The 27,091-nt window shown below is 39.1% G+C and overlaps 1 protein-coding gene across 2 annotated transcripts in view; it reads left to right on the forward strand.

The window, feature by feature from the left end:
* ALDH7A1 (aldehyde dehydrogenase 7 family member A1) overlaps positions 1-27,091 on the forward strand; it is an 84,310-nt gene that overhangs the window by 48,517 nt on the left and 8,702 nt on the right. For both annotated transcript variants that reach the window (XM_037509432.2, XM_037509431.2), the window contains 13 exons: positions 1,367-1,447; positions 2,051-2,174; positions 3,287-3,419; positions 5,420-5,464; positions 9,057-9,134; positions 10,836-10,933; positions 16,887-16,928; positions 19,305-19,399; positions 21,200-21,284; positions 22,771-22,877; positions 24,508-24,624; positions 25,640-25,737; positions 25,944-26,017. In XM_037509432.2, coding sequence (XP_037365329.1) covers positions 1,367-1,447; positions 2,051-2,174; positions 3,287-3,419; positions 5,420-5,464; positions 9,057-9,134; positions 10,836-10,933; positions 16,887-16,928; positions 19,305-19,399; positions 21,200-21,284; positions 22,771-22,877; positions 24,508-24,624; positions 25,640-25,737; positions 25,944-26,017 — 1,177 coding nt within the window. The remainder of the gene's footprint in view (positions 1-1,366; positions 1,448-2,050; positions 2,175-3,286; positions 3,420-5,419; positions 5,465-9,056; positions 9,135-10,835; positions 10,934-16,886; positions 16,929-19,304; positions 19,400-21,199; positions 21,285-22,770; positions 22,878-24,507; positions 24,625-25,639; positions 25,738-25,943; positions 26,018-27,091) is intronic.

Below are 27,091 nucleotides of genomic sequence, written 5' to 3' on the forward strand. Positions count from 1 at the left end.
CTGCCTGTTCTGCTCCCCACTCTGTCTCTGGTGAAACCTCTCCCCACCTTCAACCCCTACACTTCTGGCCTACTTCCCAGCTCTTGTATGCATAAATAAATAAAATAAATCTTTAAAGCAGATATGTAAAACATGCAAATGAAAGTCTTTATAATTCCACCCCCCCCCATAAAAGTACCACTGTTAACATCTTGTATATTCCTTCAAATTAAAGCAAAAATTGACTTGCCATATATATTATTTTGCCATTTGCTATTCTGCCTCTTTAAATCTTTCCCCTTCTATCTCTATCTTATTCTATTTAGTGTTAAGTGTTCCATTTTATGACTGTTCCATCATTAGCCAACCATGTGCTAATGGACATTTAATTAATTCTTGTTTTTTTCTCTAGAATAAACAGCACTGCAATGAATATAATTTTGCATACTTTTATATATGTTCAGTTTCCAAAAGTGAAGACTGTACTGTCAAAGGATAGGAATGGTTTTAATGTTATTAGAATGCCAAGTTACACTCCAGGAACCATGGGTGTTGAGGGAAGTATCCCAAGACATGGAGAAGAGACTAAAGAGGAACCTTGAGCGCACTCAAGCTGTGATGGCCTTCTCTGTAAGGAAGTGTGTAGGTGACTGGCTATAAACTAGGAGTTGAAGGTTCAATGAAAGGGAATGGGCCTGTTCTCTGAGGTGGTGATGGGGACAAAAAGGATCTTGAATTGACTTGTCTCCTTTGCTTCCATCTTACAACTAAGCCACCATAATCTTTTTTTTTTTAAAGATTTATTTATGCACGCAAGAATTGGGGTACAGGCCGGAGGTGCGGGAGGTGAGAAAGTTCACCAGAGACAGAGTGGGGAACAGAACAGGCAGATTGATGGAAATATACTCCTGAGGGGAGCAGTGGGTGAGTCAGGAGAGGTCTGCTGTGCCATGTGGGTTGCTCCCTGGCTGGGGATCAAACTCATGCTGCAGTGGCTGTGGACAGCTTCATAGCTTATGTGTTAACTCCTTGTGCCACCAGGGCGGCCCATCCACCTTAATCTTTTGCCTCAGCAGCAATAATATGTTCTTGGTTAGTCTCCCTGCTTCTATGCTTTCTCCTTTCATTTATTTTAAGTTTGTTATTCCCTTCAATTTTCTTTACCCATCAGACAGTATTTTAAGGTGAAGGTTAAGTGGTCTCATTTTGCTCCTTTAAAACATTATAGACTTCCCACTGCACTGAAGTAAAATTCTTGTGAAAGGTTCTAGCTTTGCCATTCTGCAGATGACCTTTCAGTTATGATATCCTTTTACAGCTCATTTTTCTAATACTTTGTTACAGATACAAGTTTACACTGACTCTGACATTCTTTTTTTTCCTTTAGATTCCTGCTCCAAAGCGAGGAGAAGTAGTGAGACAGATTGGTGATGCCTTGAGGGAAAAGATTCAAGTGCTAGGAAGCTTGGTAAAGTATTTTTGTAGTAAATATATAACCCTTTGGTGAATAAGGCTATCATGCATTTCTGTGCCTAAGATTGTGATTTTTAAGAAGAACAACTTACACATTTTAAAAATCTGTAAAAGAAAGAGTAACAGGATGGGTAGGAAAAAGTGAAAACAATTTTTAGGTTTAAAAATTCTTTTTTTTAAAGATTCATTTATATATGCACACAAGAACTGGGGTACAGGCCAGAGGTGTGGAGGGTGAGAGCATTTACCAGAGACAGAGTGGGGAGCAGAATAGGAGCTCTGACTGAAATACACTTCTCAGGGTAGCAGCGGGCGAGTCAGGAGAGGTCTGCTGCGCCATGTGGGTAGCTCCCTGGCTGGGGATCGAACTTCTGCTACAGTGGCTATGGATAGCTTCATAGGTTGCATCTTAACCCCTTGTGCCACCAGGGAGGCCCTAGGTTTAAAAATTCTTTAGAAAAATATGAACAAACTGTGAAATTTATTAGTTTCACAAACCATTTTGTCCCCCCCCCTTCCATTTAGCTCCCCCCATCAATTTAATTGTTTAAAACATGAATTATGTTGGAAAAATACTACTTGACTTTTTGTATTTTAGGTGTCTTTGGAGATGGGAAAGATCTTGGTGGAAGGTGTAGGAGAAGTTCAAGAGTATGTGGATATTTGTGATTATGCTGTTGGCTTATCACGGATGATTGGGGGACCCATCTTGCCTTCTGAAAGTAAGCAGTGAAGTCAGCTAAGCTGAGTGTTGTACAGGGTGCTCCAGACAAACAAAAATGCTATGGCTATAAACCGTTTGCAAATGAGGAATTGTAAATAGTAAATAATTTTTTTTTAAGGTTTATTTTATTTATGCATCCAAGAGCTGGGGTACAGGCCAGAGGTGTGGGGGGTGAGAGGATTCACCAGAGACAGTGGGAAGCAGATCAGGCAGATCTACTGAAATACACTGTTTCGAGGAGCAGTGGTCGAGACAGGAGAGGTCTGCTGCGCATGTGGCTTAGCTCTCTGAGTGGGAATCAAACGCATGCTGCAGTGGCTGCTGATAGACCCATATTGCTGAGACTTAACCCCTTGTGCCACCAGGGAGGCCCAAGTAGTGCATAAATATTTAAAAATATCATTAATCACTTTAAGAAATGCCAGTTAGACCAGGTGAAAGCATCAGATCAAGAAGCTTTCTGATTTTTTTTATTATTATTAAAGGTAAAATTAGGTGTTGATACTTCCATGGGTGATACAGTTTTTTATGGACTTTTGACAATTTGGAAATAATCCATAGAGCCTTATATTTAGTACTACTTGTAAGAAATAAATAAGTGCCTCCCTGGTGGCACAGGGATTAAAGACACAGCACTATCGCCAGCCACTGAGACATGAGTTCAATCCCTACCCAGGGAGCTGACCCACATGGCACAGCAGACCTCTCCTGTCTCACCCACTGCTCCCCTCAGGAACATGAAGAACTTGGGAGTTCTGAGAGTTAGGACTCTTGTGTTCTGGTCAGGCTCTGCCCTTTGGGATCACATGCCCTAAGGCAGATAGGGCACCTCTGAAGTTTCTTGGTCTCCCATATAGGAGTAGTATGTGCCACTGCCGCAAAGAGTTCCTATGAGGATTAGAGGCACGGTGAATGTTGTGATGGCTTCAAGGGATGTGTCTTATCAGGTTTTGTTGCATGCTAATTAATGTGCCACTATCCTACAGCCATGTAAAGTGATCCCTGTTCAAGGCATCTGGATTTGCCACATGTGCCAGTGCACCTTTGTTCTTTTTAAATTGACCTGCAGTAAGTTCACAGTCAACCATGTCCCACACCTTCTGTTTTCAGGACCTGGCCATGCACTCATTGAACAATGGAATCCCATAGGCCTGGTTGGAATCATCACGGCATTCAACTTCCCTGTGGCCGTGTATGGCTGGAACAATGCCATCGCCATGATCTGTGGGAATGTCTGCCTTTGGTGAGACTAACTCATGTTCTTATCCAGTAGTAACATGATAAAAGTAGCCAGTGCTTCTCAAACTATTTTAAATGGATAGAAATGTTTTCTATTGCTTTTCTTTCATTTAACATATGAAGTCATACCTGTTGTAAAATGCTGATTCTTAATTGCTATGTATTTTGCCATTGCTAACATTTTTTTAAAGATTGATTTACTTATGCATATAAGAACTGGGACACAGGCCAGAGGTGTGGGGGTTGAGAGGATTCACCAGAGACAGAGTGGGAAACAGAACAGGCAGACTGAGTAAAATATACTGCTGTGGAGAGCAGCGGGCGAGATAGGAGAGGTCTGCTGCTCTACAGCTCCCTGTGCTGTAGAGGCTGCGGATAGCTTCAGACTGCTGTGCTTAACCTGTTGTGCCACTAGGAAGGCCCAACACTTTTTTTTTTAAGATTTATTTATTATACATACAAGAGCTGGGGTACAGGCCAGAGGTGCGGTGGGGAGGGGAGGGAGGAGGAGGGGCGTGAGAGGATTTACCAGAGACAGAGTGGGGAACAGAACAGGCAGACTGATTGAAATATACTGCCAAGGGGAGCAGCGGGTGAGACAGGAGAGATCTGCTATGCCATGTGGGCTGCTTCCTGGCTGACTGTGGATCTAACTGGTGCTGCAGAGGCTGAGAATTGCTTCATAGTGCTGTGCTTAACCCCCTGCACTACCAGGGAGGCCCTCAAACCTTTTTTTTTTTTTTTTTGATGCAACCTTGTCCTCCTGGTCCTCCCAGCCGTTCCCAGCACTGATAGGAGACCTATAACTCATTTCTGACACAACCCACGGGGTTAGGCTCCTTGTGGTTGAGGGCTCAATCCTCCTCAAGGATGCTTCATCTTCAGATGGAAGCCGCAAGTGTCCCCAGACATCTGCCATTCTGACCAACCCTCTAATCTCAGGGTTGGTCTTTTTGGTGGCCTGTGACCATCCCCCACACTGAAGCTATCTAGGGACCCCAACTGTCACCTTGTTAGATGTTAAATGTCAACATTTATATCACTATAGAAACTCCAACAGATTTTGGGGCCCTGTGTCAGAAACTGGGGCCAAACACCAGATATAGTCTTTCTATGTGTTCTGCATTCCTCCAACAGAAACTATGCTAACAAATAGCAGAAAGAAAAAAGAAGTTGTGAAAAGTCAATATCTTCCATTTTTTTTTTTTTTTTTTGTGGGACCCTCGCCCGCAGCCAGGAAACGAACTGGCACTGCAGAGGCTGCGGGTAACCTCGCAGCCCAGCACTCAACCGCTGCGCCACCAGGGGAGGCCTTCATTATCTTCTTTTTAAAGTTTGCCTTTTTTCCCCCCAATAAAAATTTGATAATGAATTCCCAGTGATTTCGGAGGCACTTGACCAATGTTCTCACTGATGAACTAAATTGGAAATAAATGTATTTTATACATGACAAAATATTTGCTTGTTTTCAGCTTTCACATTCAGTGGAAGAAGTCTCCCATTAGTGTTGTACTCATCCTAATGGCTTCCTCCACTGGATGTACTCAGAATGTCGACAAAATTCAGGGCAGAACTGGGAGGATTAATAATGTGGTTCTCTGATGCCAAAGGAGCACAGATTTGCCAGTCTTTTACTCTAGAAAGTCTGCTTGTTTATAGTTTCCTCAGTCTCTCTAGGCCTTCAATCAAACTTCATTTGGACAGATTTCTTTTTGACCTGGTATCCATAATTGGCAGAGGTTAATGTAACAGTTCCTAGATCAGTGCAGCAAGCAGGTTCAGAATTGTTTGGTGCCCTTTTTTATGTTCATCAAAGTGTTATATAGTCTATTAGGTCCCAGAGACACCAAGCTTGAAGAATAGATATCTATTTGTTACTAGACTCAGTTGGCTAATTGTGCAGACCTTTTTTCCACAAAGACTTTTGCTTCTGCTTGATAATAAAATATATTTATGATTTCTACCAAATTAAATTGCTCTTCTTTCTCTTTTTAATCTCTAAAGGAAAGGAGCTCCAACAACTTCTCTCATTAGTGTAGCTGTCACAAAGTAAGTATGTGTGGCTTTGTTTTTGCTTGCTATGGAATAATCTTGGAAAGTGTGATTGAAAGACACTGGATTTTTAAGTTCAATTGAAAGTGTCACTTATCTAAGCATGGAATTTGGATAACCTCTTTCTCTGTGATTGTGCTAACATTTAATATTGTCTTGCAGTTTGCAGAACTATTTCATTTAATTCTTCAGAAATTTGAACTCTTAGAAACATTTTGTCATTTGCACAATTAAAGTATCTACAGCAGAAAGGAAATATCCTTGCAATTTAGGGGCTATGTTTTGTAACTATTCAACTAGTGGTTTTGATTCCACCTAGCTAATACTTTTATTGCTTTTCTCTAATAGACTGTTAGAAAGGATGGTACTGATTCTTCTAACACTCTCTTTAAAATGTATTTTGCTTAAAAATTATTGTTTTATTCGTATTTAAAAATTTGACAACTCTGACTAGATCATAAAACCAGTTTACTAATTTTTCATTCTGAAATTTGTAAAGAATAGCAGTGGGTGCCTTCCGTGTTGAGTGATGGTGCACCCTGGATGTTCCCTTGGTTGCATGGTTTGTATTCTCTGATGGAAGAATTGTTGACAAAGAGCTTGTGGCGGAGTATCTGGGAAAGAGTGTCCTTAATGTCAGAAGATCACTTAGGAGCACTGACTTAGAAATTGAAAAGTAGGCTGAAAAAGAGTAGTATGTTAGTGTTTCCTTGAAAGGAAGAGGCGCTATTGAGGAAACAGTATCCTATAAGGCAGTGGTGTTCAAATTAAATATTAAATAGAAGTAAAAGAATTGAAAATGCATTAAAATGATAAAGGTAGAAGCCAGACCATGATGTAAATGTCTATAATGCTTTATGTATCCATAAACCAATAGTCATAAAAATTAAAAAAAAATTATGAGATTCCTCAGGCAATTAAAAAAAATTATTGAATAAATTTGATATATGTATGATTGTATATGTTTAAAGTGCACAGTGTTACTTTGTTACATTTATATAGTATATGACACTGCTGTGATATTTGTCACATATATTTATAGCATAATATTATTGTTTATATTCACTGTAACTGTGTTAGATCTCTATGACTTATTTATTATTCATTGCAAGTTTGTCTCTTAAACATCAGTCTTATCCCACCCTCCCCCCGAGCCTCTCATAAGCCACGGCTTTACTGTTCTTTGGAGGTTTGACTTTTTTAGATAACACATATAAATGTGACTGTCTTTCTTTGTCTGACTTAACTCATTTAGCATAAAATGCTCAAGGTCCGTCTATGTTGTTGTGAAGGGAAGGCTATCATTTTTCAAGTCTGAATACTAGTCCAGTGTGTACAGTCATACATTGCTCTTAACAATATTTGTCAGCAATGGACCGAATACAAAATGGTGGTCCCGATAGAGCATCCCATACAATCTATGTGTGTAGTGGACTGTGCCATCTAGGTTTATATAATTAAACTTTATGATTGCAAAGTGATGTAATTGTCTAAGGATGCATTTCTTAGAGTGTACCCCTGTTATTAAGTGACACACAGTTTTCTGAGTTTCCTGGTAGCTTGTTGAATTTCTTCATAACAGCTATTTTGAATTCATCAGTTAGATTTCAATATTCTGTCTTTGGGTTCAGTTGCAGAGGAGGTGTCATTTTCTTTTTGTAATACAATGTTACCATGGTTTCTCAGTGTTTGATGAAGTGTGTCACATTTGAAGAAGTGAGTACCTTATTTAAGTAGGCTTTGTTTATTTTGAATTTCTAAAAGTTAAACAGGTTGGTCATTAGAACCCTTTTTTTAAAAAAAAGATTATTTATTTATGCATACAAGAGCTGGGACACAGGCCAGAGATGCGGGGGTGGTGAGAGGCTTCACCAGAGACAGAGCGGGGAACAGAACAGGCAGACTGACTGAAATACACTGCCGAGGGGAGCAGTGGGTGAGACAGGAGAGGTTTGCCATGCCATGAGGCTTGCTCCCTGTCTGGCCTTGCTGCAGAGGCTGCAGATTGCTTCATAGTGCGGTGCTTAACCCCTGACGCCACAGGGAGGCCCCCATTAGAACCCTTTTTTGTTTTTCCAGAAGGTGGTGCTATAGCATAGTGTTTTATTTTGTTTTGTTTTCTTTACATCACTGACAGCACGAAAGTTGGGAGTACTCACTTTATAAAAAGAAAATGATTTTGCAACAGGGTAGGGGGAGGTGTGTGCATTTGGAGCATTGAGCATGTCCATGGTCTGGGAGGGGGAACCTCATGTGGAGAGCCCCAGAGGCCATTGGGCTTACCTCTTGCTCAAGCCCTGGAACAGACATCAAGTAATGAATTCCTTCAGTTCTCTTTATCTTTCTTCACTTTTCATTACCTCCCTCCCGTCAGGGAAGTCACTCTTTGGAAATCGAAGTGTTGCCAAAGAGCAGCTAGACACTCCAACTGCAGTCCCTGTTCCTGGGCACACCTTTACTCACCTCTTTGATTTTCTGTTTTCTGCTGGTGAGGTCACAGTTGATGCTGTCAGGTGCCCCCTCCTTCCCTTGGCTCTGTATTCTTCGAGGTCCAGCCCATCCTCAGATGGATGGATCTCTCAGATATCCTTGTGTATTTTACAGAGGCACTTTTGTCTGATGTGTCCAATTAGTTGTCAGTTGAAGGAGGGAGGAAAGAGCAGTGACTCACACTGCCAAGGTGCTGACATCGCTCACTGGAATCAGATGATTTTTTAAAAATATATATAAACTTTAAAGTGAAGAAAAAGTTACTGGACTGTATTTCTTATTTTTACTATCAGCACAGGTTGTAGGAGACTGATTAAGAAAAAGCTTTTCTTGTAATGCTTTAGGAGGACATTGATCCTAAGAGGTTTGGTGTGAAGCCAGATGACCTTAGACCTGAGATTTTCTAGTCGTCTTTTTTTTTTTTTTTTTAAGATTTATTTATTTATGCATACAAGAACAACAGGGTTACAGGGCAGAGGTGTCGGGGGTGAGAGGATTCATCAGAGACAGAGTGGGGAACAGAACAGGCAGACTGACTGAAATACACTGCTGAGGGGAGCAGAGGTCGAGTTAGGAGAGGTCTGCTGCACCATGTGGGTTGCTCCCTGGCCTGGGATCGAACTTGTGCTGCAGTGGCTGCGGGTAGCTTCATAGGTTGTGTCTTAACCCCTTGTGCCACCAGGGAGGCCCACATTCTCTAGTCTTCTGAAGGCAGATCCTGCCCCATCTCTTCAGTGTCCACTCTGGGTTTTAGGGACCTCTTTCCATTTTCTCTTTTATCCCTTCCAACTGGCTCTGCTTAGCACAAATGTGTTGAAATCTCCTTTTCTCACCTCATTTTCTTAATCTTTGTAGGCTTAATCCCTTCTTATTTATCTCTTTATCTTTAGTGGATTTATAGTAGGAGATCACAAAAAAAAAACACAGAAAACCGGTGATCAGTATTATCTTCAACCAGATATGTCTAAAATTTGGCAGAAAACACTTGAAAACAGTGATCATTTGAACTAACCCTTAGGTCATTGGAATTTATTACAAGTTTTCTCCCAAATCCTCAGGTATTAAATTGCTCCCTTAATAATTGCTCTTTCCTTTCCAGGATAATTGCCAAGGTTCTGGAGGACAACAGACTGCCTGGTGCGATCTGTTCTTTGACTTGTGGTGGGGCAGATATTGGGTACGTTCATATGTTGAGGGTATCTTTCTGTTGAAGGACTCCTGGTTGATTCACTAGAATCATATTCACTAGAATAACTAAAATCAGTTCATACAGATATGAGAATGGTTCTTTGGAATCATTGTGGACCTTCTTGGTTTTTCACTTTATTAATGTGTAGTCTCTGTTAAAGCATACCATTTTTTTCTTTTTAATTGCCCAGAGCTACTATTTGTAAAGGGTTTGTATCTTAAAATGACAGACTTTCTTAATGGAGAACAGTACATGGTTCCCTGACTCTTGATTTGCCAGGTGCCTATTAACAAAGCAAAGCTATGGGGTAGTAATCTGGTATCTAGCTCCCTCCTGAAAACCTAGCTTAGAGTTTGGGTTCTTCAGCTTACCAAAAGAGGGAACCCTAGGAATGTAGTCTCTCTCTTTTATCTTTTTTACTACTCTTTTATTGAAAGTCACCATATAATTTACATACCATAAAATGTTTCATTTTAAAATGTACAACTCAATGGTTTTAGAACGTCCACAATGTTGTGGAAATGTTAATCTAAAACATTTTCTTGTTCCCAAAAGGGAACCTGTACCCATAAGCAGTCCCTTCTAATTCCTCCCTTCCCCCTGGGAATCACTAGCCTGATTTCTGTCTCTATAGATTTGTCTATTTGGGACAAAGCATCTGGCTTTGTTCTTGTGTGTGATGTAGCATAATGGTACAGCCTTTCTTAAAACTGGAAATGATTGTCATTGCTCTGAACCATAATGAGAGCTTGATGTGGCTTAGTCTTTGATAGGGTGAGGTTTCAGAGGAATCTAGCCTTAAAACCCATACTAGTGTGGTTAAAATATTAATCTTCTTGCAACACTTTCTTCTAGTACTCTACTTATTGGGCAGTCTCACGAAGAAGCATCAAGTTACTCCTTTTTTCATATAAATGAGGAAATATTACAAAATACAACTCCCACAGAGAGAGTACATAGTAAAGTATTATCCATTTGTCATTACAACTTGAATATTCTATTCTTTGACCCACTGTATTCTTGCACTTTGGGCCTTCAATGTTGGTCTGGAAATAGCTCAGGTAGGCAGAATAGCAATATCTACCTTTAGCATCAGTGTTCATGTTTGCTGGGCTGCACCTACAGAAGCCTACAAGAGTGATTTCATTAGACTGTTCCAGCTGTAACATTAGACAGTGCCGTTTGGCCCTCTTCGAGTACTTTGAAATACTGACCTATGAACAAAGGACTTCAAATCAATAGTGTCTGATCTACATTCTGTAGAAGCAACTGGAAATCCTAGCACAGTCTTTTATAAGTACGTTTCTACGAGTAGTACTTAGGATGTTGTCATTTTTTAAAGGAATTAGTAGTTTTAGGAGTGTGCAAAAATAACTGGGATACTCATCAAGGAAATACTAAGGTCCTATTATCTACTCATCCCCTTCAGTATATGAAAGATTTTCTTCTTTAACAATGTCAGTTCATACAATAGGTTAACTTTAAAACCTATTCTGCTGCATGGGTCTTCTCCTGAAAAGTCAACTTCAATTTTTGAAGACCTTCCCGTGTACTCCTAGGATAGGCTTCCTGTAGCTTTGATCTTGCCTTTTCTGACAAGGACTTGGGTCAGGTTTTCTGGCAGGGAAGCATTGGGTGGTGCCATTGCTGGATTTCTCTGCTTGGGTGATGGTGTCTGTTTCCCTGCAGCAAAACAATGGCCAAAGATGAGCGGGTGAACCTGCTGTCATTCACTGGGAGCACTCATGTGGGAAAAGAGGTGGCCCTTATGGTGCAGGAGAGGTTTGGTAAGTGTTGGCTTTCTTTTCTTTCTTTAAAGATTTATTTTTATTTATTTATTTATGCATACAAGAACTGGGGTGTATGCCAGAGGTGCTGGAGTGGGGCTGGTGAGAGAATTCATCAGAGACAGAGTGGGGAGCAGAGCAAGCGGATCCACTGAAGTACACTGCTGAGGGGAGTGGAGAGCGAGACAGGAGAGGTCTGCTGCAACCTGTGGGTCAGCTCCCTGGCTGGGCATCAAAATCTTGCTGCAGTGGCTGGTTGATGGTGATAGGTTGATGGTGATGAGTCTTAACCCCTTGCACCACCAGGGAGTCCCTGGTAAGTGTTGGCTTTCTAGTAAGGATTTTAATTCTCTCAGAGGTGTTAATGCAAAATCTAAAAAGTGGTTTTTTTCTGCCTTGACTTTCTGGGACAGCAGCTATTGTTTATTTGAATATCCAAGTGAAAGAAAAGGATATTGTTAATAGTGGATTAATGTTAGGAAGATAGAAAAGTAAGTAAAAATAGCTTAACTTGAAAAAGGATGTCATTTTCCCCCTAAATGACTATAGTGGAATCATAGCAAATATATTTTTCAATGTCTGTTAAACCTATTTGATAAATAAGCAGAAGAGAACTCAGGTTCTGAGTACTGGAGTGAATGTGGAATAGAAGACTTGAATCTGTTTCTTTTCTCATTATTATTAATATATATCATTAAGAAGGTTTATGTTGACATAGCTTTGTTTGTTCTATTTTACAACTCGTTAAAGAGATTTTCAAGGACAATAGTGACTATCAATTTTTGACTATTATGTCAAAGAGTTATTAACTATGGAACTCTTAGAAGAAAAACAATAATAAATTATAATTTTGGATTAGGCAGTCTTTTCTTAGATAATGGCCTCTAGAGCATGAGCAACCTAAGAAAATACAAATGAATTGCATTTTATCAAAATTAGAAAACTTTTTACAGGGCTGAGTTTTCTAGCTTCTGTGGAAAAGAGTTTGGAGAGTTCTAAACTTTAACCACAGCATAAAGTGACTCTTGGCTAATTAATCTGCCAGCAATTTTGCAATTGGCTTTAAAAAAAAAGTTTACAAAAAGTATTTAAAGTTAATGCATGAGGTCAGCAAAGAGGTAGAATATAAAGTCAATACATAAAAATCAATTGAGAAAACAGTTCCATTTATTTGGGAATCAAAATGAATGAAATACTTAGGAATTAATTTATCAAAATAAGTGTAAATCTTTCACACAGTAAAATCTTTCATCACTGAGAAAAACTTAAAAATGCCTACATAAATATAAAGATATCCCACTTTCACTTTTTGGAAAACCTAAAGTCATTATCAATATTCCACAATTGAATGCAATCCCTTTCAAAATATCAGCAGGCTTTTTGGGTAGAAATTTATGAGCTGATCCTAAAACTTACACAGAAATGCAAAGAACCTTGAATAGCCAAATTTTTTGTGAAAAATAGCAAAGTCAAAGGTTTCATATTTTCTAATAAAATGACAGTAATCAGGAGTATAGATAACAGCATAAAGGTATCAATAAAATAGAATTAAGAGTCCAGAAATAAACCCTTACATTTCTGTCAGTTGACAAAGTTTTTTGACAAGGATGTCAAGACATTTCAATGGGTCAAGAATTATCATTTCAACAAATGGTCTGGGACAACTAAATATTCACATATATATGTATGAACTGAGACCTATGTCATCCTACATGCAAAAACTAGTTCAAAATATATAAAAGACCCAAATTTAAGAGCTTTAACTATAAAACTCTAAGAAGAAAACAGGAATAAATTGTGACTCCATTAGGTAGTTGTTTCTTAGATAATGGCCCCTAAAGCACAAGCAACTGAAGAAAATACAAATGAAGTGCATTTTATCAAAATTAAAAACTTTTACAGGGGCTGACTATTTCAGCTTCTGTGGAAGAGTTAGGAGACTTCTCAGACTATTACAAATAGACTACCATATAATCCAGCACTTCTACTCCTAGGTATTTGAAGAATACAAAAACACTAATTCAAAAGAATATGAGCACTGCTGTGCTCATTGCTGTATTTATAATAGCCAAGCTTAGAAACAACCTTAAATTATATACAGTGTTGTAAACTAACATCTCAATAACAATACAATTTTATAAAAGTATAAACTTGTGTTTTAAAGGATACCATCAAAAAAGTGAAAAGAATAACCTACAGAATGGCAGAAGATATTTACAAACCCTATATCTGATGAGGGAATTAGATCTACAATATGTACCAATCCTTGAAATTCAACAGTATAGTAGACAATCCATTTAAAAAGTGGGCAAAGGATTTGAATAGGTATTTCTTCAAGAAAGGTGTACAGAGGTCAAATAAGCATGTGAAAAGATGCTCAAGATCATTAATCATTCTTTTCCACCAGCAGATTCCAACTTCTCATCCTTCTCCTCTCCCCTTATTCACAGAGTAGTTTGTTCTCTATATAGTACCATTAGTAGGATTGTAGTTTATTATATTGTATATGGTTATAGCAGTAAATCTGCCGAGCTTGAGTGATGGGTGCTTCTCTTGGAGGGAGTTTGTGGTTAGGAATGTAGTTAGGGAACACAGAGAGAAATGCAAAGGTTGGAAAGTATAGGTCCTTTCTTCCTCCACAAAGCACTTAAAACTAGACAGAAAGAGCCAATGTTATGTGTAGAGTCCTTCTAAGTTAGGAGAGATTTCATGGTGACCTGTGGATCATAGCATTTTGCCTACTTGATACTTTTTGCTTAAAAAATAATATTAAGTCCTCCCTGGTGGCGCGAGGGGTTGAGCACAGCACTATGAAGCAATCCACAGCAATTGCAGCACAAGTTCGATCCCTGCTGGCCAGGGAGCTACCCACATGGCACAGCAGATGTCTCCTGTCTCACTGGCTGATCCCCTCAGGAATGTATTTCAGTCATTCTGCCTCTTCTGTTCCCCACTCTGGTGAATCATCTCACCCCCCCACACCTCTGGCCTGTACCCCAGTTCTTGTATGCATAAATAAATAAAATCTTTAAAAGTAATAATAATAATAATATTTATTGTAGCACTATTTACAATGGCCAAGATATGAAAACGACCTAAATGTCCCCCAAAAGATGAGTAGATTCAAAAGATGTGGTATACATACACACTGGAATGTTACTCAGCAATTAAAAAAGACAAACTCATGCCATTTATGGCAACATGGTTGGAACTGAAAGGGATTTTGCTAAGTGAAATAAGTCAGAAGGATAAAGATAAATATGAGATGGTTTTGCGTACATGTGGAATACAGAGAAACCAAACAAAGCATCAGGAAACACATCAAACTTGCAAACTGGCAGGAGGGGCGTGTATGGGAAAGGCATCAAAATGGGAGGGAAAAGCACAAGAAACTGTGGTGATGGGAGAATTGTAGCAACTACACCTGAGGGGAGAAGTCAAAATACTGTCCAAAAATTAACAACATAAGAAAATAAATATTTTTTATAAAAGATTTTAACAGTAAAAAATAATTTTGTACAATGAGCACAAAGATTTTTAAATGGGATTATATATGCACACACCAAAATTTGCCATTTTAACAACTTTATTTTTTATTTTTTATTTTTTTAAATAATAAATTTTATTTTTATATTCCCCATACAATTGCTACCCCCCCATTCTGACCCCAATCCCTCCCCTCCTGCCCCCCACCCGCCAAAAAGTGTCTCTGGTTCATAGTTTTTTGTTGATTTTGATTTTCACTTTCTTATAGTTATTCATTTTCCTGGTCCCTTATTTAAGTTTTCTAGATTCCTGCTATGAGTGAGACCATCCGGTATTTTTCTTTTTCTTTCTGGCTTATTTCGCTGAGCATGATCCCTTCCAGCACCATCCATGTTTTTAACAACTTTTAAATGTAAAGTTCTGTGGAATTAAGTACACTTTTATTGTGTGTAACCATCAATAACATCCATCTCCAGGGCTTTTTTGTCTTTCCAGCTGAAACACTGTATCCATTAGAAACTAACTCCCCATTTCTGCCTTCCCTTAGCTGTTGGCAACCCCTTTCTAATTTATGTCTGAATTTGAGTAGTCTAGGAATTTCATGTAACTAGACCCACACAATATCTGTCTTTTCCTGACTGGTTTATTTCACTTAGCATGTCTTCAAAGTTTGTCCATGTTCTAGCTCCTGCATTGCTGGTGGGAGTGCAAACTGGAAAGCTGTCTGGAGGTTCCTCAGTCTACTAAAAATGGAGCTGCCATACGACCCGGCTGTTCCACTACTGGGGATCTACCCAAAGGACACAAAAGCATTGATTCAAAAGAACACCTGTACACATATGTTTATTGCAGCACTATTTATAATAGGTTAAACCAGGTAACAACCCAAATGCCCAAAAATTGATGACTGGATCAAGAAGATGTGGTACATATACACCATGGAATATTACTCAGCAATTAAGAAAGATAAACTCATGCCATTCACAGCAAAGTGGATGGAGCTAGAAGGAATTATGCTCAGTGAAATAAGCCAGAAGGAAAAAGAAAAATGTCGGATGGTTTCACTTATAATGTTAGGGGGAAATGATGTCCTGAGCTAATCCCATGCAGGCTTTGTGGACCCCACCCCCACTCCAGACCAAAGCCATCAAGACATTGGGAAAGACAAATCCTGTCACCACCAAAGGGAGGGTGGCTGGGACCTGAGGGTGGAGTTAAGCAGCCAGGTTTGGTATAAAAACCAGACACTTGGGCCTTGGTCACTCGCTCGCTCTCTCGCCTCCTGGCTTGCGGCCAGCTCTCAGAGTGCCATTTGGGATTCCAGATCGGCAGATCGGGTAGGACGCATTTAAAACTTTGTCTCCCACTTTTCTCCCTGAGTTGAACATTTCTTCATTTGCCCTTCCCTTGTAAATAAACCTTTTATTAACCTTTTGTGTGTGCCTGCAATAGAGTATAAATAAGTCCCTTTAAGCGCTCTGGTGAGGACCCACAGTCAGGCACCCTGTTTTGTATCGGGACTGCCCTGTAACAATAACAGGAATATAGGGGAACCAAATAAGACATCATAGTAAAAAAAATAATAATAACAGTATAAAACACAACAAAGCAAAACAGACAATTATAAATCAGAGACATACTGCAGGGGAGGAGGAAGGAGAGGGATCAGAGAGAGGGAGGGAGAACAGGAGACTGTGGTGATGGTGCACAGGTGCCTTGGGGAAGGAAATTTTATGGGGACTCAACCTGAGGGGGTGGGGGGAAGCAAATATTGTTAAAAAAAATTAAAATTAAAAAAAGTAAATTAAAAAAATTAAAAATAAAAAAAACCACCACAAAAAGTTTGTCCATGTTCTAGCATATCAGAGTCTCCTTCCTTTTCAAGGATGAATAGCATTGCTTTGTAGTATATACTGCATTTCATTCATCCATTCACCTGTGAATAATGCTACTCTTAACGTGAGTATATAAGTATCTGTTCAATTCCCTCCTTATACTTTTGATTGTGTACCTAGAAGTGGAATCATTAGGTTATATGATAATTCCATGTTTAATTATACTTGACAAATTGTCATCCAGTTTTCCCACAGTGGCTATACCATTTTATATAAACTTCGAAGTTGTAACCAGATTCACCAATTGCTTTTATCTTTTCCTATTTGCTTTGTCAATTTTTTTCTTTCTCCAGCACCACACATACATACACATTTGCATGTATCACAGTTGTGTGTTTTTGAACTATCAGGAGAAAGTTGAAGACATTATGTCCCTTTCCACTAAAGGATGTTTTGTCATATAACCCTGGTCCAGTTATTAAAAGTGGGAAATATGGCATTGGCATATTACTCATACTGTATTTTCAATCAGAAAATAAGAATATAATTGGGATAGTCTATGATTTAAGGCTTTCTAGCTATATGCACCAAATCCTGAAATAGCTGTTAATTTGTGTTTATATATTTTTCAGGGAGAAGTTTGTTAGAACTCGGAGGAAACAATGCTATTATTGGTAAGTGCCCTTTGTTTTCTGTTCAAAATCTCTAGGAGCCATCCTGAATACAGAGAACTTGTTTAGGAAAGCATCCCTGCTATGTTGTATGTGTGTCTAAGATCTAATTCTCTTAATGGGAATTTTGCTTTTTTTTTTTTTTTAAAGATTTATTTATTTATTTATACAAGCACTGGGTACAGTCAGAAGTGTGGGAGGGTGAGAGAATTCACCAGAGCGGGGAACAGAACAGGCAGACTGACGAAATACACTGCTGAGGGGAGCGGCGGGCACGGCAGGAGAGGTCTGTCACGCCATGTGGGACCCTTGCCAGTGGCCAGGGATTGAACTGGCGCTGCAGAGGCTGTGGGCAGCTTTGCAGCCCAGCACTCAACCACTGCGCCACCAGAGGAGGCTCTGGGAATTTTGCTTTTAGGACAAAACACGGGGAAGGAAAGATGTTCATGTTTCAAACATGTTAGTGAGACTTAGAATCTGACTATGAAATGTCCTACTGTGGTGTTGTTTCTAGTTTTTCTTCTATTTTTTGAAAACTGGTTATGTGTGTCTCTAAACTAGATAATGCCTATGTGACTTGCTGATGCCTTTAGATTTCAAAAATACTGGGTTGTCTTCTGTGAAATATTGAGTGCTTTTGTATTGGGAAAGAACACTTCCTTAAGGCATTTTATTGTCACTTACCTGTTGGTTTGGAGATTACTTAATTTTCTTTTTCAATTATTTGCTGAAAAAAGAAATAGTCTACCAATCAATGTAACTCTAGAGGGACAAAAGCAGGTTGTAACATAATAGAAGCATGACTTTTGTTATTAAAAACCAAAAATTGCTATTTGTGAGTTGCCATAAATCGCATTTAAATGCCTCCATGTTTGTGGTGTACCCCAGAAGTTGAATAGGTATGTGGTGAAGGATTTGTTCTAGATGAATTTCTAATTTAGTTAAAGAGAAAGTTCATTTACAGTTGACCATTTAGCAACATGGTTTTGAGCTGAATGGGTCCCTGTGTTTATAGATTTTCTCATGAACAGATGACATAAACTTAAGGTAATGATAAGTACAGTATAGTAATGTATTTTCTCTTCCTTGTGATGTTAACATTTCTGTTCTCTGGCTTACCTTATTGTAAGAATGTAGTATATAAAACATAACAGGTAGAACATGTTATTGACTATGCTATTTCAACAGCAAACTATTAGTAATTTGGGGGGAGGTCAAAGGTTATGCTGGGACTTTAGACGGCACGGAGGTCAGCACCCCTGACTTCTGAGTTGTTCAAGGGTCATTTGTATAGGTTAACATTTAGTAGGTACTAGTAGGTACTAGTTATTTGCCAGGTACTTTGCCCAGCGAATACGCATTTTTTTATTTAATTCTCACAGTAATCCCATGAGGCAGCTACCATTATTAATCTCACTTGAGGGTTATACTCTGAGGCTTAAACCAATTATATACCTGAAGTGACAGCATAGCAGGTGACAGAACCTGCTTTTTTATTTTTTAAAGATTTATTTTTGTGCATACAAGAACTGGGGTATAGGCCAGAGGTGTGGCGATTGAGAGGATTCACCAGAGACAGAGTGGGGAATGGAGCAGGCAGATTTACTTAAATACACTGCTGAGGGGAGGAAGCATGAGAGACAGGAGAGGTCTACTGCTTCATGTGGGTTAGCTCCCTGGCCAGAGATTGTGCTGTCGTGGCTGGTGATAGCTTGATAGTGCTGAAACTTGAACCCCTGTGCCACCAGGGAGGCCCAGAACCGCCCAGAACCCAGAACATGGCCACGGACCCCAGAGCACAGCTTCTTTCCTCACTTCCTTATTATCACCCATTAGTATCCCAGACATTACCCACTTTATAGATGAGGAAACTGAGACTTACAAAGGTAAAAACATCACAGTTAAAAAGTAGTGGAGAGGCCTCCCTGGTGGCGCAGGCGGTTGAGCGCAGCACTGTGAAGCTGAGTGCAGCCTCTGCAGTGTGAGTTCGATCCCTTCTGGCCGTGGAGATACCCATATAGCGCAGCAGATCTCTCCTGTCTCACCCGCTGCTCCCCTCAGAAGTGTATTTTGGTCAGTCTGCCTGTTCTGGTTCCCGCTCTGTCTCTGGTGAATCCTCTCACCTTCCCACACATCTGGTCTGTACCCCGGTTCTTATATGCATGAATGAATAAATCTTTAAGAAAAAAAAAGTAGTGGAGATAGAAAAAAATCCCTGGTCTGCTTGGTTGCACGAACTACCTTTTCAGCTATTGCGCTAGTCTGAGAATGTTCTCAGGGATGGCTCTGAAGTTCTCTTATGGCAATTTTATACCAGATAGCAAAGTGCCTTGCTGTTCTCTTCACACACTGATGGGAGTGTGTTTGTGTTTCCCTCAGCTTTTGAGGATGCAGACCTCAGCTTAGTTGTTCCATCCACTCTTTTTGCTGCTGTGGGGACAGCTGGCCAGAGGTGTACCACGGCGAGGCGACTGGTGAGTGTGCTGTGTGGGCTCCCCTTTTTATTACATTGTACTGTTAGGGAGGCATCAAAGAAGTACTGCTACAAAAATGTATTTACTTTACTTGGTTGGTCAACATGTGGCCCTACTACCCTCACCTCTGCTCATGGCAAATGTTGCTAACCAACCACGGACTCTTCCTTACTCCCCACACCCAGTTAAAAGTGATTTCCCACATAGTTGATTGGAGATGAGACGTGTTTTCAATTCTATACCTAGAGCAATATGGATAAAGTTCATTGTCATTTAGGGAATAAAACAAGCAAAAATTTTGAAATTCATTAGCTAAATGACAGCCTTGACTTTTTAAAAAAAACATCTAAGTAGTAAAACATTAAAGATTTTAGTTTGGGGTCCTAGATTTGACTTGATGTGACATGGTTTATTGAAAAACAAATGACTTAATACATGTGTCTTCTCTATGTAGTTTGCCATCACACATGTGGTTTAGCTTCAGGATGTGGTTTCGGGGAATTTAATCTCTATGGTTAGATTGTTGTTCAGTCTTGAGTGGGGTACAGCCTTGATTTTCAAACTGTGTGTACAACAAACAAGTTTTGGGTAGGTAAAAGTTTGTCTATGTTTCCATTTCTTTATTGTTGTTGAATTTTCTTCCTGTAATTAAAAAAAAAAGCTTATAATTGCATCATAGAGAAATTGGTTTTGGGTTTTTACTCTCACCCACAGACAATATGAACAAATTTTAAAAAAAATTTTTTTATAAGGTTGGTGCAGTCTAAATTAGAATAAGATAGAGGAGATATGCAGATTAAGTTTTTCCCCATAATTTTTCATATTTACTTTTCCCTTTATTTTTACAATAAATAAACACCAAACTCTTTGTTTTTACATTATCCATTTGAAGTTCTTAAAAAAACTAAGATGATGTTCATCAAGTATTTACAATTTATTAAGTTTGTTCATCCAACACTTATTATATTAATCCTAAGAAGGAAATGGGTACACTAAAAGATTATAACCTTAAATAGTAAAATACGAAATTTCATAAAGGTATTTTTTATTCAAGTTTTTTTCCTTTGTGTCTTGGAGCAAATGTAAATGGTTATGGTTTACATATAGTGCTGAATATGTCAGATACTATTTGTTATTGCCCAAGTCATTGTCCATAATGGTAGTTTTTGATACATAGGGAAAAAAAAAAACCATTCTGACCAGGTATATTTACTGTGGCACTAGTTCTGTTAATGTCACTGCATTTGCCAGATGGAGATCAATCTAGAGAATGGATGATTTGACACAATCACCCCAACCACTGGGAACATAGCATGGAGCTCACATCTGGCCAGAGGGAGTCCAAGGGCCATCCTCACCTGATTAAGGCCTCACTCTGGAGACCTACTCAGCCTGAGGCTAAGTGCATATGGTTAAATAGCAGGGCTCTGCTGATCAAACCATAGTGGTCTGTGATGCATACATACAATTATAGTGTGGGACTGGGCTTTTGCATTTCTCTGCTAATTAACACATCAAATGCTCTAGAGCAGAAGAAGGCACGATTGATTTGTGAAGCTTGGCCGAACAGTTCCTTAGGAATTTGATAAAAGATGAGGCTTTTGATTTTTATTTTAGCATCTGGCTTGAATAAAGGGTTATCTTCCTATAGTTAATATTAAAATTAGAAATTATGTCATTTTAAAAAACTCATGGTTCTATTTGCTTATGTTTTCAGAGATCACAATATTTCAGAAACTTAAATATTAATTATTATCCTTCAGGGAAATAGTACATTTACTATATTCCTTTTTCACTTAGTTTTTACATGAAAGCATCCATGATGATGTTGTAAATAGACTTAAGAAGGCCTATGGTCAGATCCGTATCGGGGACCCGTGGGACCGTGAGTATCTCGTATTTTCAGAGGTGTTCCCTTTTTGGTAACTGATGTTTCAAGTGTTTCTACTCTTTGTTGTGTCTTGTTTCTGGATTTTTTTTTTTTTTGAGATTTATTTGTATTTATTTATGCATACAATAGCTGGGGTATAGGCCAGAGGTACAGGGTGGGGTGGATGAGCCGGGGGTGAGAGGATTCACCAGAGACAGAATGGGGAGCAGAACAGGCAGATCTACTGAAATACACTGCTGAGGGGAACAGAGGGTGAGACAGGAGAGGTCTGCTGTGCCATGTGGGTTAGCTCCCTGGCCGGGGATCAAACTCATGCTGCAGTGGCTGGTGATAGCTTGATAGTGCTTAGACTTAACCTTTTGCACCACCAGGGAGGCCCTTGTTTCTGTTTTTTTTTCCCCCATTCTTGATGGACCTGAGTGCACAGGAAATAGGTAATGGGGCATCTGATGAGACATGTCTGAAGTTAGGACCCAGAATGCTTGATGTGAGCTAACGGATGAGCCTGGGATATGGTGTTCAAATGAGGTGACTGATGAGGTTTTCACTTCTCACTGCTATTACCTGTGTCTAAACCACCATATCCTTTCTCATGGGAGATCACAGAGTCACCTAACTTGCTCCCTGCTTCTACTTCTACCTTCCACAGTAACCAGAGTTGATTTCCAAAAAAATGTTATTTGATGATTCAATCTCCTGCTTAAAACATTCCAGTAACTTCTTGTTGCTTTTAGATTAAATCCTAGATTCTTCCTGAGTTCCTGTTTACTAGCAGGCTCACAGTCTTTTCATCATCTGACCTCTGATTCCTCCTCTGCCACCCTCTGGCTTTCTGTTACCTGGGCCCTCTAGCTCCCTGAGCTCCAGCTGCCTCCCACATTCTTTCAATGTTGCAGGTATTCCAGGCTCCATCCTGCTAATCTCTGCTGTAAATGCTCTTCACCCACCTCTTCCCACCACCAGCTTTCCTGACGGAGACTTCTCTAAATCATCCTCCTTCTCTGTCCCCTGGGTCACCTTTAATGTTCTGGTTTCCCACAGCCATGCAAAGGTCAACAGCAGTTGAATTGCACACAGCTGCTGAGTCTGTGAAGTTCTTAGAGAATGATTGCCTTGTACTGAATAAATGCATCCTATGTTTTTAATGTATTGCTTGCAATGAATTGATAGCCATTCCTCTAAACCAGTCACAAACAGATTGGCCTGCCACCTGTTTCTGAAAAGAAATTTTGTGGAGACATGACCATACTCATTCACTGACATATTGTTGTGGCTTTTTTCACATTGCAATAGCAGAGACCAAATAAGTAATGCAAAGGAATACAAAGCCAAGTGTTTGCTCTCTTGCCCCTAACAGAAAAAGATTGCTAATCCTCTAACTGAGGATGTCAAATGGATTGGTCAATTCCTTGGGAAGTTGTTATAATAATAAAATAAGGCCATTTGGGGCAAAATGAAGAGCATTCCTTTTTCTCTCCAGCTAATGTTCTCTATGGGCCACTCCACACCAAACAAGCAGTGAACATGTTTCTTGGAGCAGTGGAAGCAGCAAAGACAGAAGGTGGCACAGTGGTTTTCGGTGGCAAGGTAATGAAAATGCTGAGCTCAGCATTGACAGGCCTTCTGCTTCTCTTAGGCACAAGCAGGGCTCTAGGCAAATTGGTGAAGGGTCTTCAATTGCCATTTTTCTTCCCCTCCCCCATCCCTGTGATCAAGGGGAAATACATATTTTGAAAATTTAGTATAAAATGCATGGAATATTTTTGGAGGGACACCCAAGAAGCTCAGCCCTGAGTGCCTTTGAATTGAGTCCTTAGGAATTAGTATCGAAGAGAGACCTTCCCATTGTGTAGTGGAAGACTTTGTAGTCAGGGCTATTAAGATACATATTTAAAGGCTATTTTAAAAGGTAAATAAAGATGGGGAATCAGAAAATTCTTTAGATTCTTTAGATGTAGGGCCAAGTCATTTCTTCATGGATGTAGGAATTCATTGGTATCCTTGCATAAGCTATATCCGTAATTTTATAGCTTTTTCTATAATTTAGTTTCAGTTTCTTTAAAATTCACTGAGAACTGGGGCCCTAGTAAAGCAATCAAAGAACAGAACCCTTCTGAGTATTAATGTCATTTCCATACCCACTTTTAATTTAAGAGATGTGTATGGATATTTGTGTATTTTTTTGTCATGTATGCACCAATGAGTTTTTTCTAGAGCATTTAACTTAATGTTTATATGAATAGCTTTTTTTGCTGTGTAATATTTATTAGGTTATATAATGCAGTAGTATGCCACTATGATAAACACAGCTGCTTTGCGCAAGATTAAGAGTGAACATGGTGGACTCTTGGTAAACAGACAGCTTGGGGGTTGAGAGTAGAATCATACAAGCACCCTGGGGAGTGGGCCTGATGTCCAAAGCAACTTTCTGTGCACATCAGAACGTTTTCCAGAAAGAAGTGAATGTTAAGTGGAGATGAACTAGTAATTTGATTTTTGTACAGTATACATTAGTCTGTTCCACTTGCCATAACACAATATCACAGAAAATTAATTTTCTCACTCCTGGCAATTGGAAGTCCAAGATGAAGGTGCTCACAGGGCGGGTTTCTGGGGAGGCCTCTTCCTGGCATTGTAGATGCCACCTATTGCTATGTCTTTATGTGGCCTTTTCTCCTGGTGTTTGGGGAGAGAGAAGGTGCCCATTGTCTGTTCAGATCTTTACCTGCTCCTCGTTTGGCAGATGAGGGCCCTATTCCTATGAGCATTTAGCTTTAATTACCTCCTTAAAGGCCCAAAGCCTTTAAATTCAATCACACCCTTCGGATTCAAGGCTTCAACACGAGTGCTTTATAAACACAACGTAGTCTATAGCACGGGGGTATAACTACCTGTTTTAAAGTTGTGTGAATTTAAAAATAGCCATGAATAACAGCGTGTTTTCAGTTTAACTTGATGGTGACAGAAAGCACTGCTTTTTCTCCTTGATTCTTCTTTTTATTGGTTTTTCTGTTTTAAATTAGAATCAATAGGAGGCAGAGAATATTTTCATTCATGATGTGAAGTTACTTTGGAGATGAATTAATTCATTTATAAATGTTTATTTTTTATAAGTGTACGGAACGATTATATCATCTGACCCTGACTGAGTAATAGAAACCAAAATGCTTTCATTTTCTTTCTTTCCTTCTACTATATTTTGATTTTTCTACTGTAGGCTATGAATCGCCCTGGAAATTATGTAGAACCAACAATTGTGACAGGTCTTCCTCACAATGCGTCCATTGCACACACAGAGACTTTTGCTCCGATTCTCTATGTCTTTAAATTCAAGGTAATAATGGATTCTGATCTTCTTTCTCTAGTTTATTGACATAATAAATGAAAAGATTAAGAGAAAATGAAAAATATATTAAATTTCACTTGATTAGCCTTTGGGGAGGTTTTAGAAAGTCACTCTGATCAGCAGAAAATTGAAGGCTAAGGATAAATAGGATGAGAGGAACACTTTACACCATAGAGCATGTCAAGCTAGCTGCCAGGGAAACTACAATGAACAGAGGACCCATTCTGGAATTAAGGGGCAGTGTAACCCTCATGTCCTATTTCTGAGCTTCTGCACAAAGGGAAGCAGATAGCTTGATACCTGAGTGCTATCAGCAGGCAGAATGAGAATATATGGGCTAATTTAAAAATCTATAGTATCAGCCTGTGTCAGAGGATAAAGATAACTCAGGGAGTTCTGGTTCTCCTTCCCTAGCATGAGACAGGTTCTAACCTTACCAGCAAATGTTTAGAAAGTAAAGTAAGTTTTGAATGTACCGTGATTCATATTTAAAGAAAACTGAGAATTGCACTTCTTAGCAATTAATTGTATGATTTTTTTTTTAAATCTTGCTTCAAATTGTCTTTGTTTCACACATGTTGACTCAATAGTATAATTTCATTTTTTGCAGTAGGTGTGTCTATATGTGAGACTATGAACTCTGGAGCAAATTATTTAGTCTCTGGGAGTCTGTTGTCTAATCTGTAAACTGGGGATAATATAAAACTCGTGCCATTAAATAAGTGGTTAGATCTATGTCTTGTACATAAGAGTTCAATAAATATCAGCTATTACATGTAGTAGCTTGAATGGAAGAATGTGCTAACCTTTGTTTCTCAACGTACAGTTAGAGGGGAAAGCCCCACAAAGCATTACATAAAAGAACAGAATTAGGAAGATGTTGATTCTTTTGATTCCTTTGTGTGCTAAAGTTATACCAGTACACGAATTGAATTTAATTAACTTCAGTAAACTTTGACCTGAAAACTGGACCATCTAACAGCTTCTTACTCTCTCCTTTTAGAATGAGGAAGAGGTCTTTGCCTGGAATAATGAAGTCAAGCAGGGACTTTCAAGTAGTATCTTTACAAAGGATTTGGGAAGAATCTTCCGCTGGCTTGGGTATAACTGTTTATTTTGAAAACTTACCTACGTCTGATTTGTGTGGTGAATGGACTTTACAAAAAGAAAATGAAATCATCATAGCTGAAAATCTTTTTTCCGCATTGAATGTCTTAAAAGGCTTTGTGTTGACTTTTTATTTTATTTTATTTTTTTTAAATTTCCTATGTGTTGCTCTCACCATTGCATTCCTTTTTCACATACAGACCTAAAGGATCAGACTGTGGCATTGTAAATGTCAACATTCCAACAAGTGGGGCTGAAATTGGAGGTGCTTTTGGTATGTAGAGAATTCTTTTTCACCGTGGTGGGCAGTGTATTACTCTGTTAGGGCTGCATAGCAAAATACCATAGACTGGGGGCTTCAACAAGACATTTCTGGAGCCTGGAAGCCTGAGATCATGATGTTGGCAGGTTTGGATTTTCCTGCAGGTTTGGATTTTCTCTTCCTCTTTCTGAGTCTTCCCGTGGTCTTTTCTCTGGACACGCACATTCCTGGTTTCTCTTCCTCTTCTTGTAGCACATCAGTCCTATTGACTTAGTACCTCGCCCCCATGACTTCATTTAACCATAATTACCATGCATCCATCCAAATTCAGTCACGTTCTCAGACATTGGAGGTCAGAGCTCCAATATAATTTTAGGAGGGAACACAATTCAGTCCATAAGAAGTAGCAGAAGAAAAGCAGTAGTAGATTTTAGAAAAGTTTGACCAAGAAACTGAAAAATAATGTTTTTTGGCCCAACATGCTTGAGAAAACTTAGGGTTCTGTATTCAGAGTTACTGTCCAAGGTTGTCTCTGTTATTTTTATATACAGTTTCACTTTCGAGGAGGGGATCTTAAAATGAAATATGTGAACCCCTGAAATGGTACATTGGTTTTCTGGGGAGAGGATCCAAGACTAAAGAGGGTTAAGAACCTTTTCTCTAAAGGCAGGAGATACTCATTTTTTTTTTTTTTTTTTTTTTTATTTTATTTTTATTTTTTTTTTTTATAAATTTTATTGTTATATTCCCCATACAATTGCAGCCCCCCCATTCTGACCCCAATCCCTCCCCTCCCGCCCCCGCCCCCCTAAAAGTGTCTCTGGTTCATAGTTTTTTGTTGATTTTGATTTTCACTTTCTTATATTCATTTTCCTGGTCCCTTATTTAAGTTTTCTAGATTCCTGCTATGAGTGAGACCATCCGGTATTTTTCTTTTTCTTTTTGGCTTATTTCGCTGAGCATGATCCCTTCCAGTGCCATCCATGTTGCTGCAAATTGCATGTGTTTATCTTTTTTGAATGCTGAGTAATATTCCATGGTATATATGGACCACATCTTCTTGATCCAGTCATCTATTTTTGGGCA

This window comes from Talpa occidentalis, unplaced genomic scaffold, assembly GCF_014898055.3.
Source record: "Talpa occidentalis isolate TD23 unplaced genomic scaffold, MPIMG_talOcc4v2.1 talOcc4.13, whole genome shotgun sequence".
NCBI classification, from domain to species: Eukaryota; Metazoa; Chordata; class Mammalia; order Eulipotyphla; family Talpidae; genus Talpa; species Talpa occidentalis.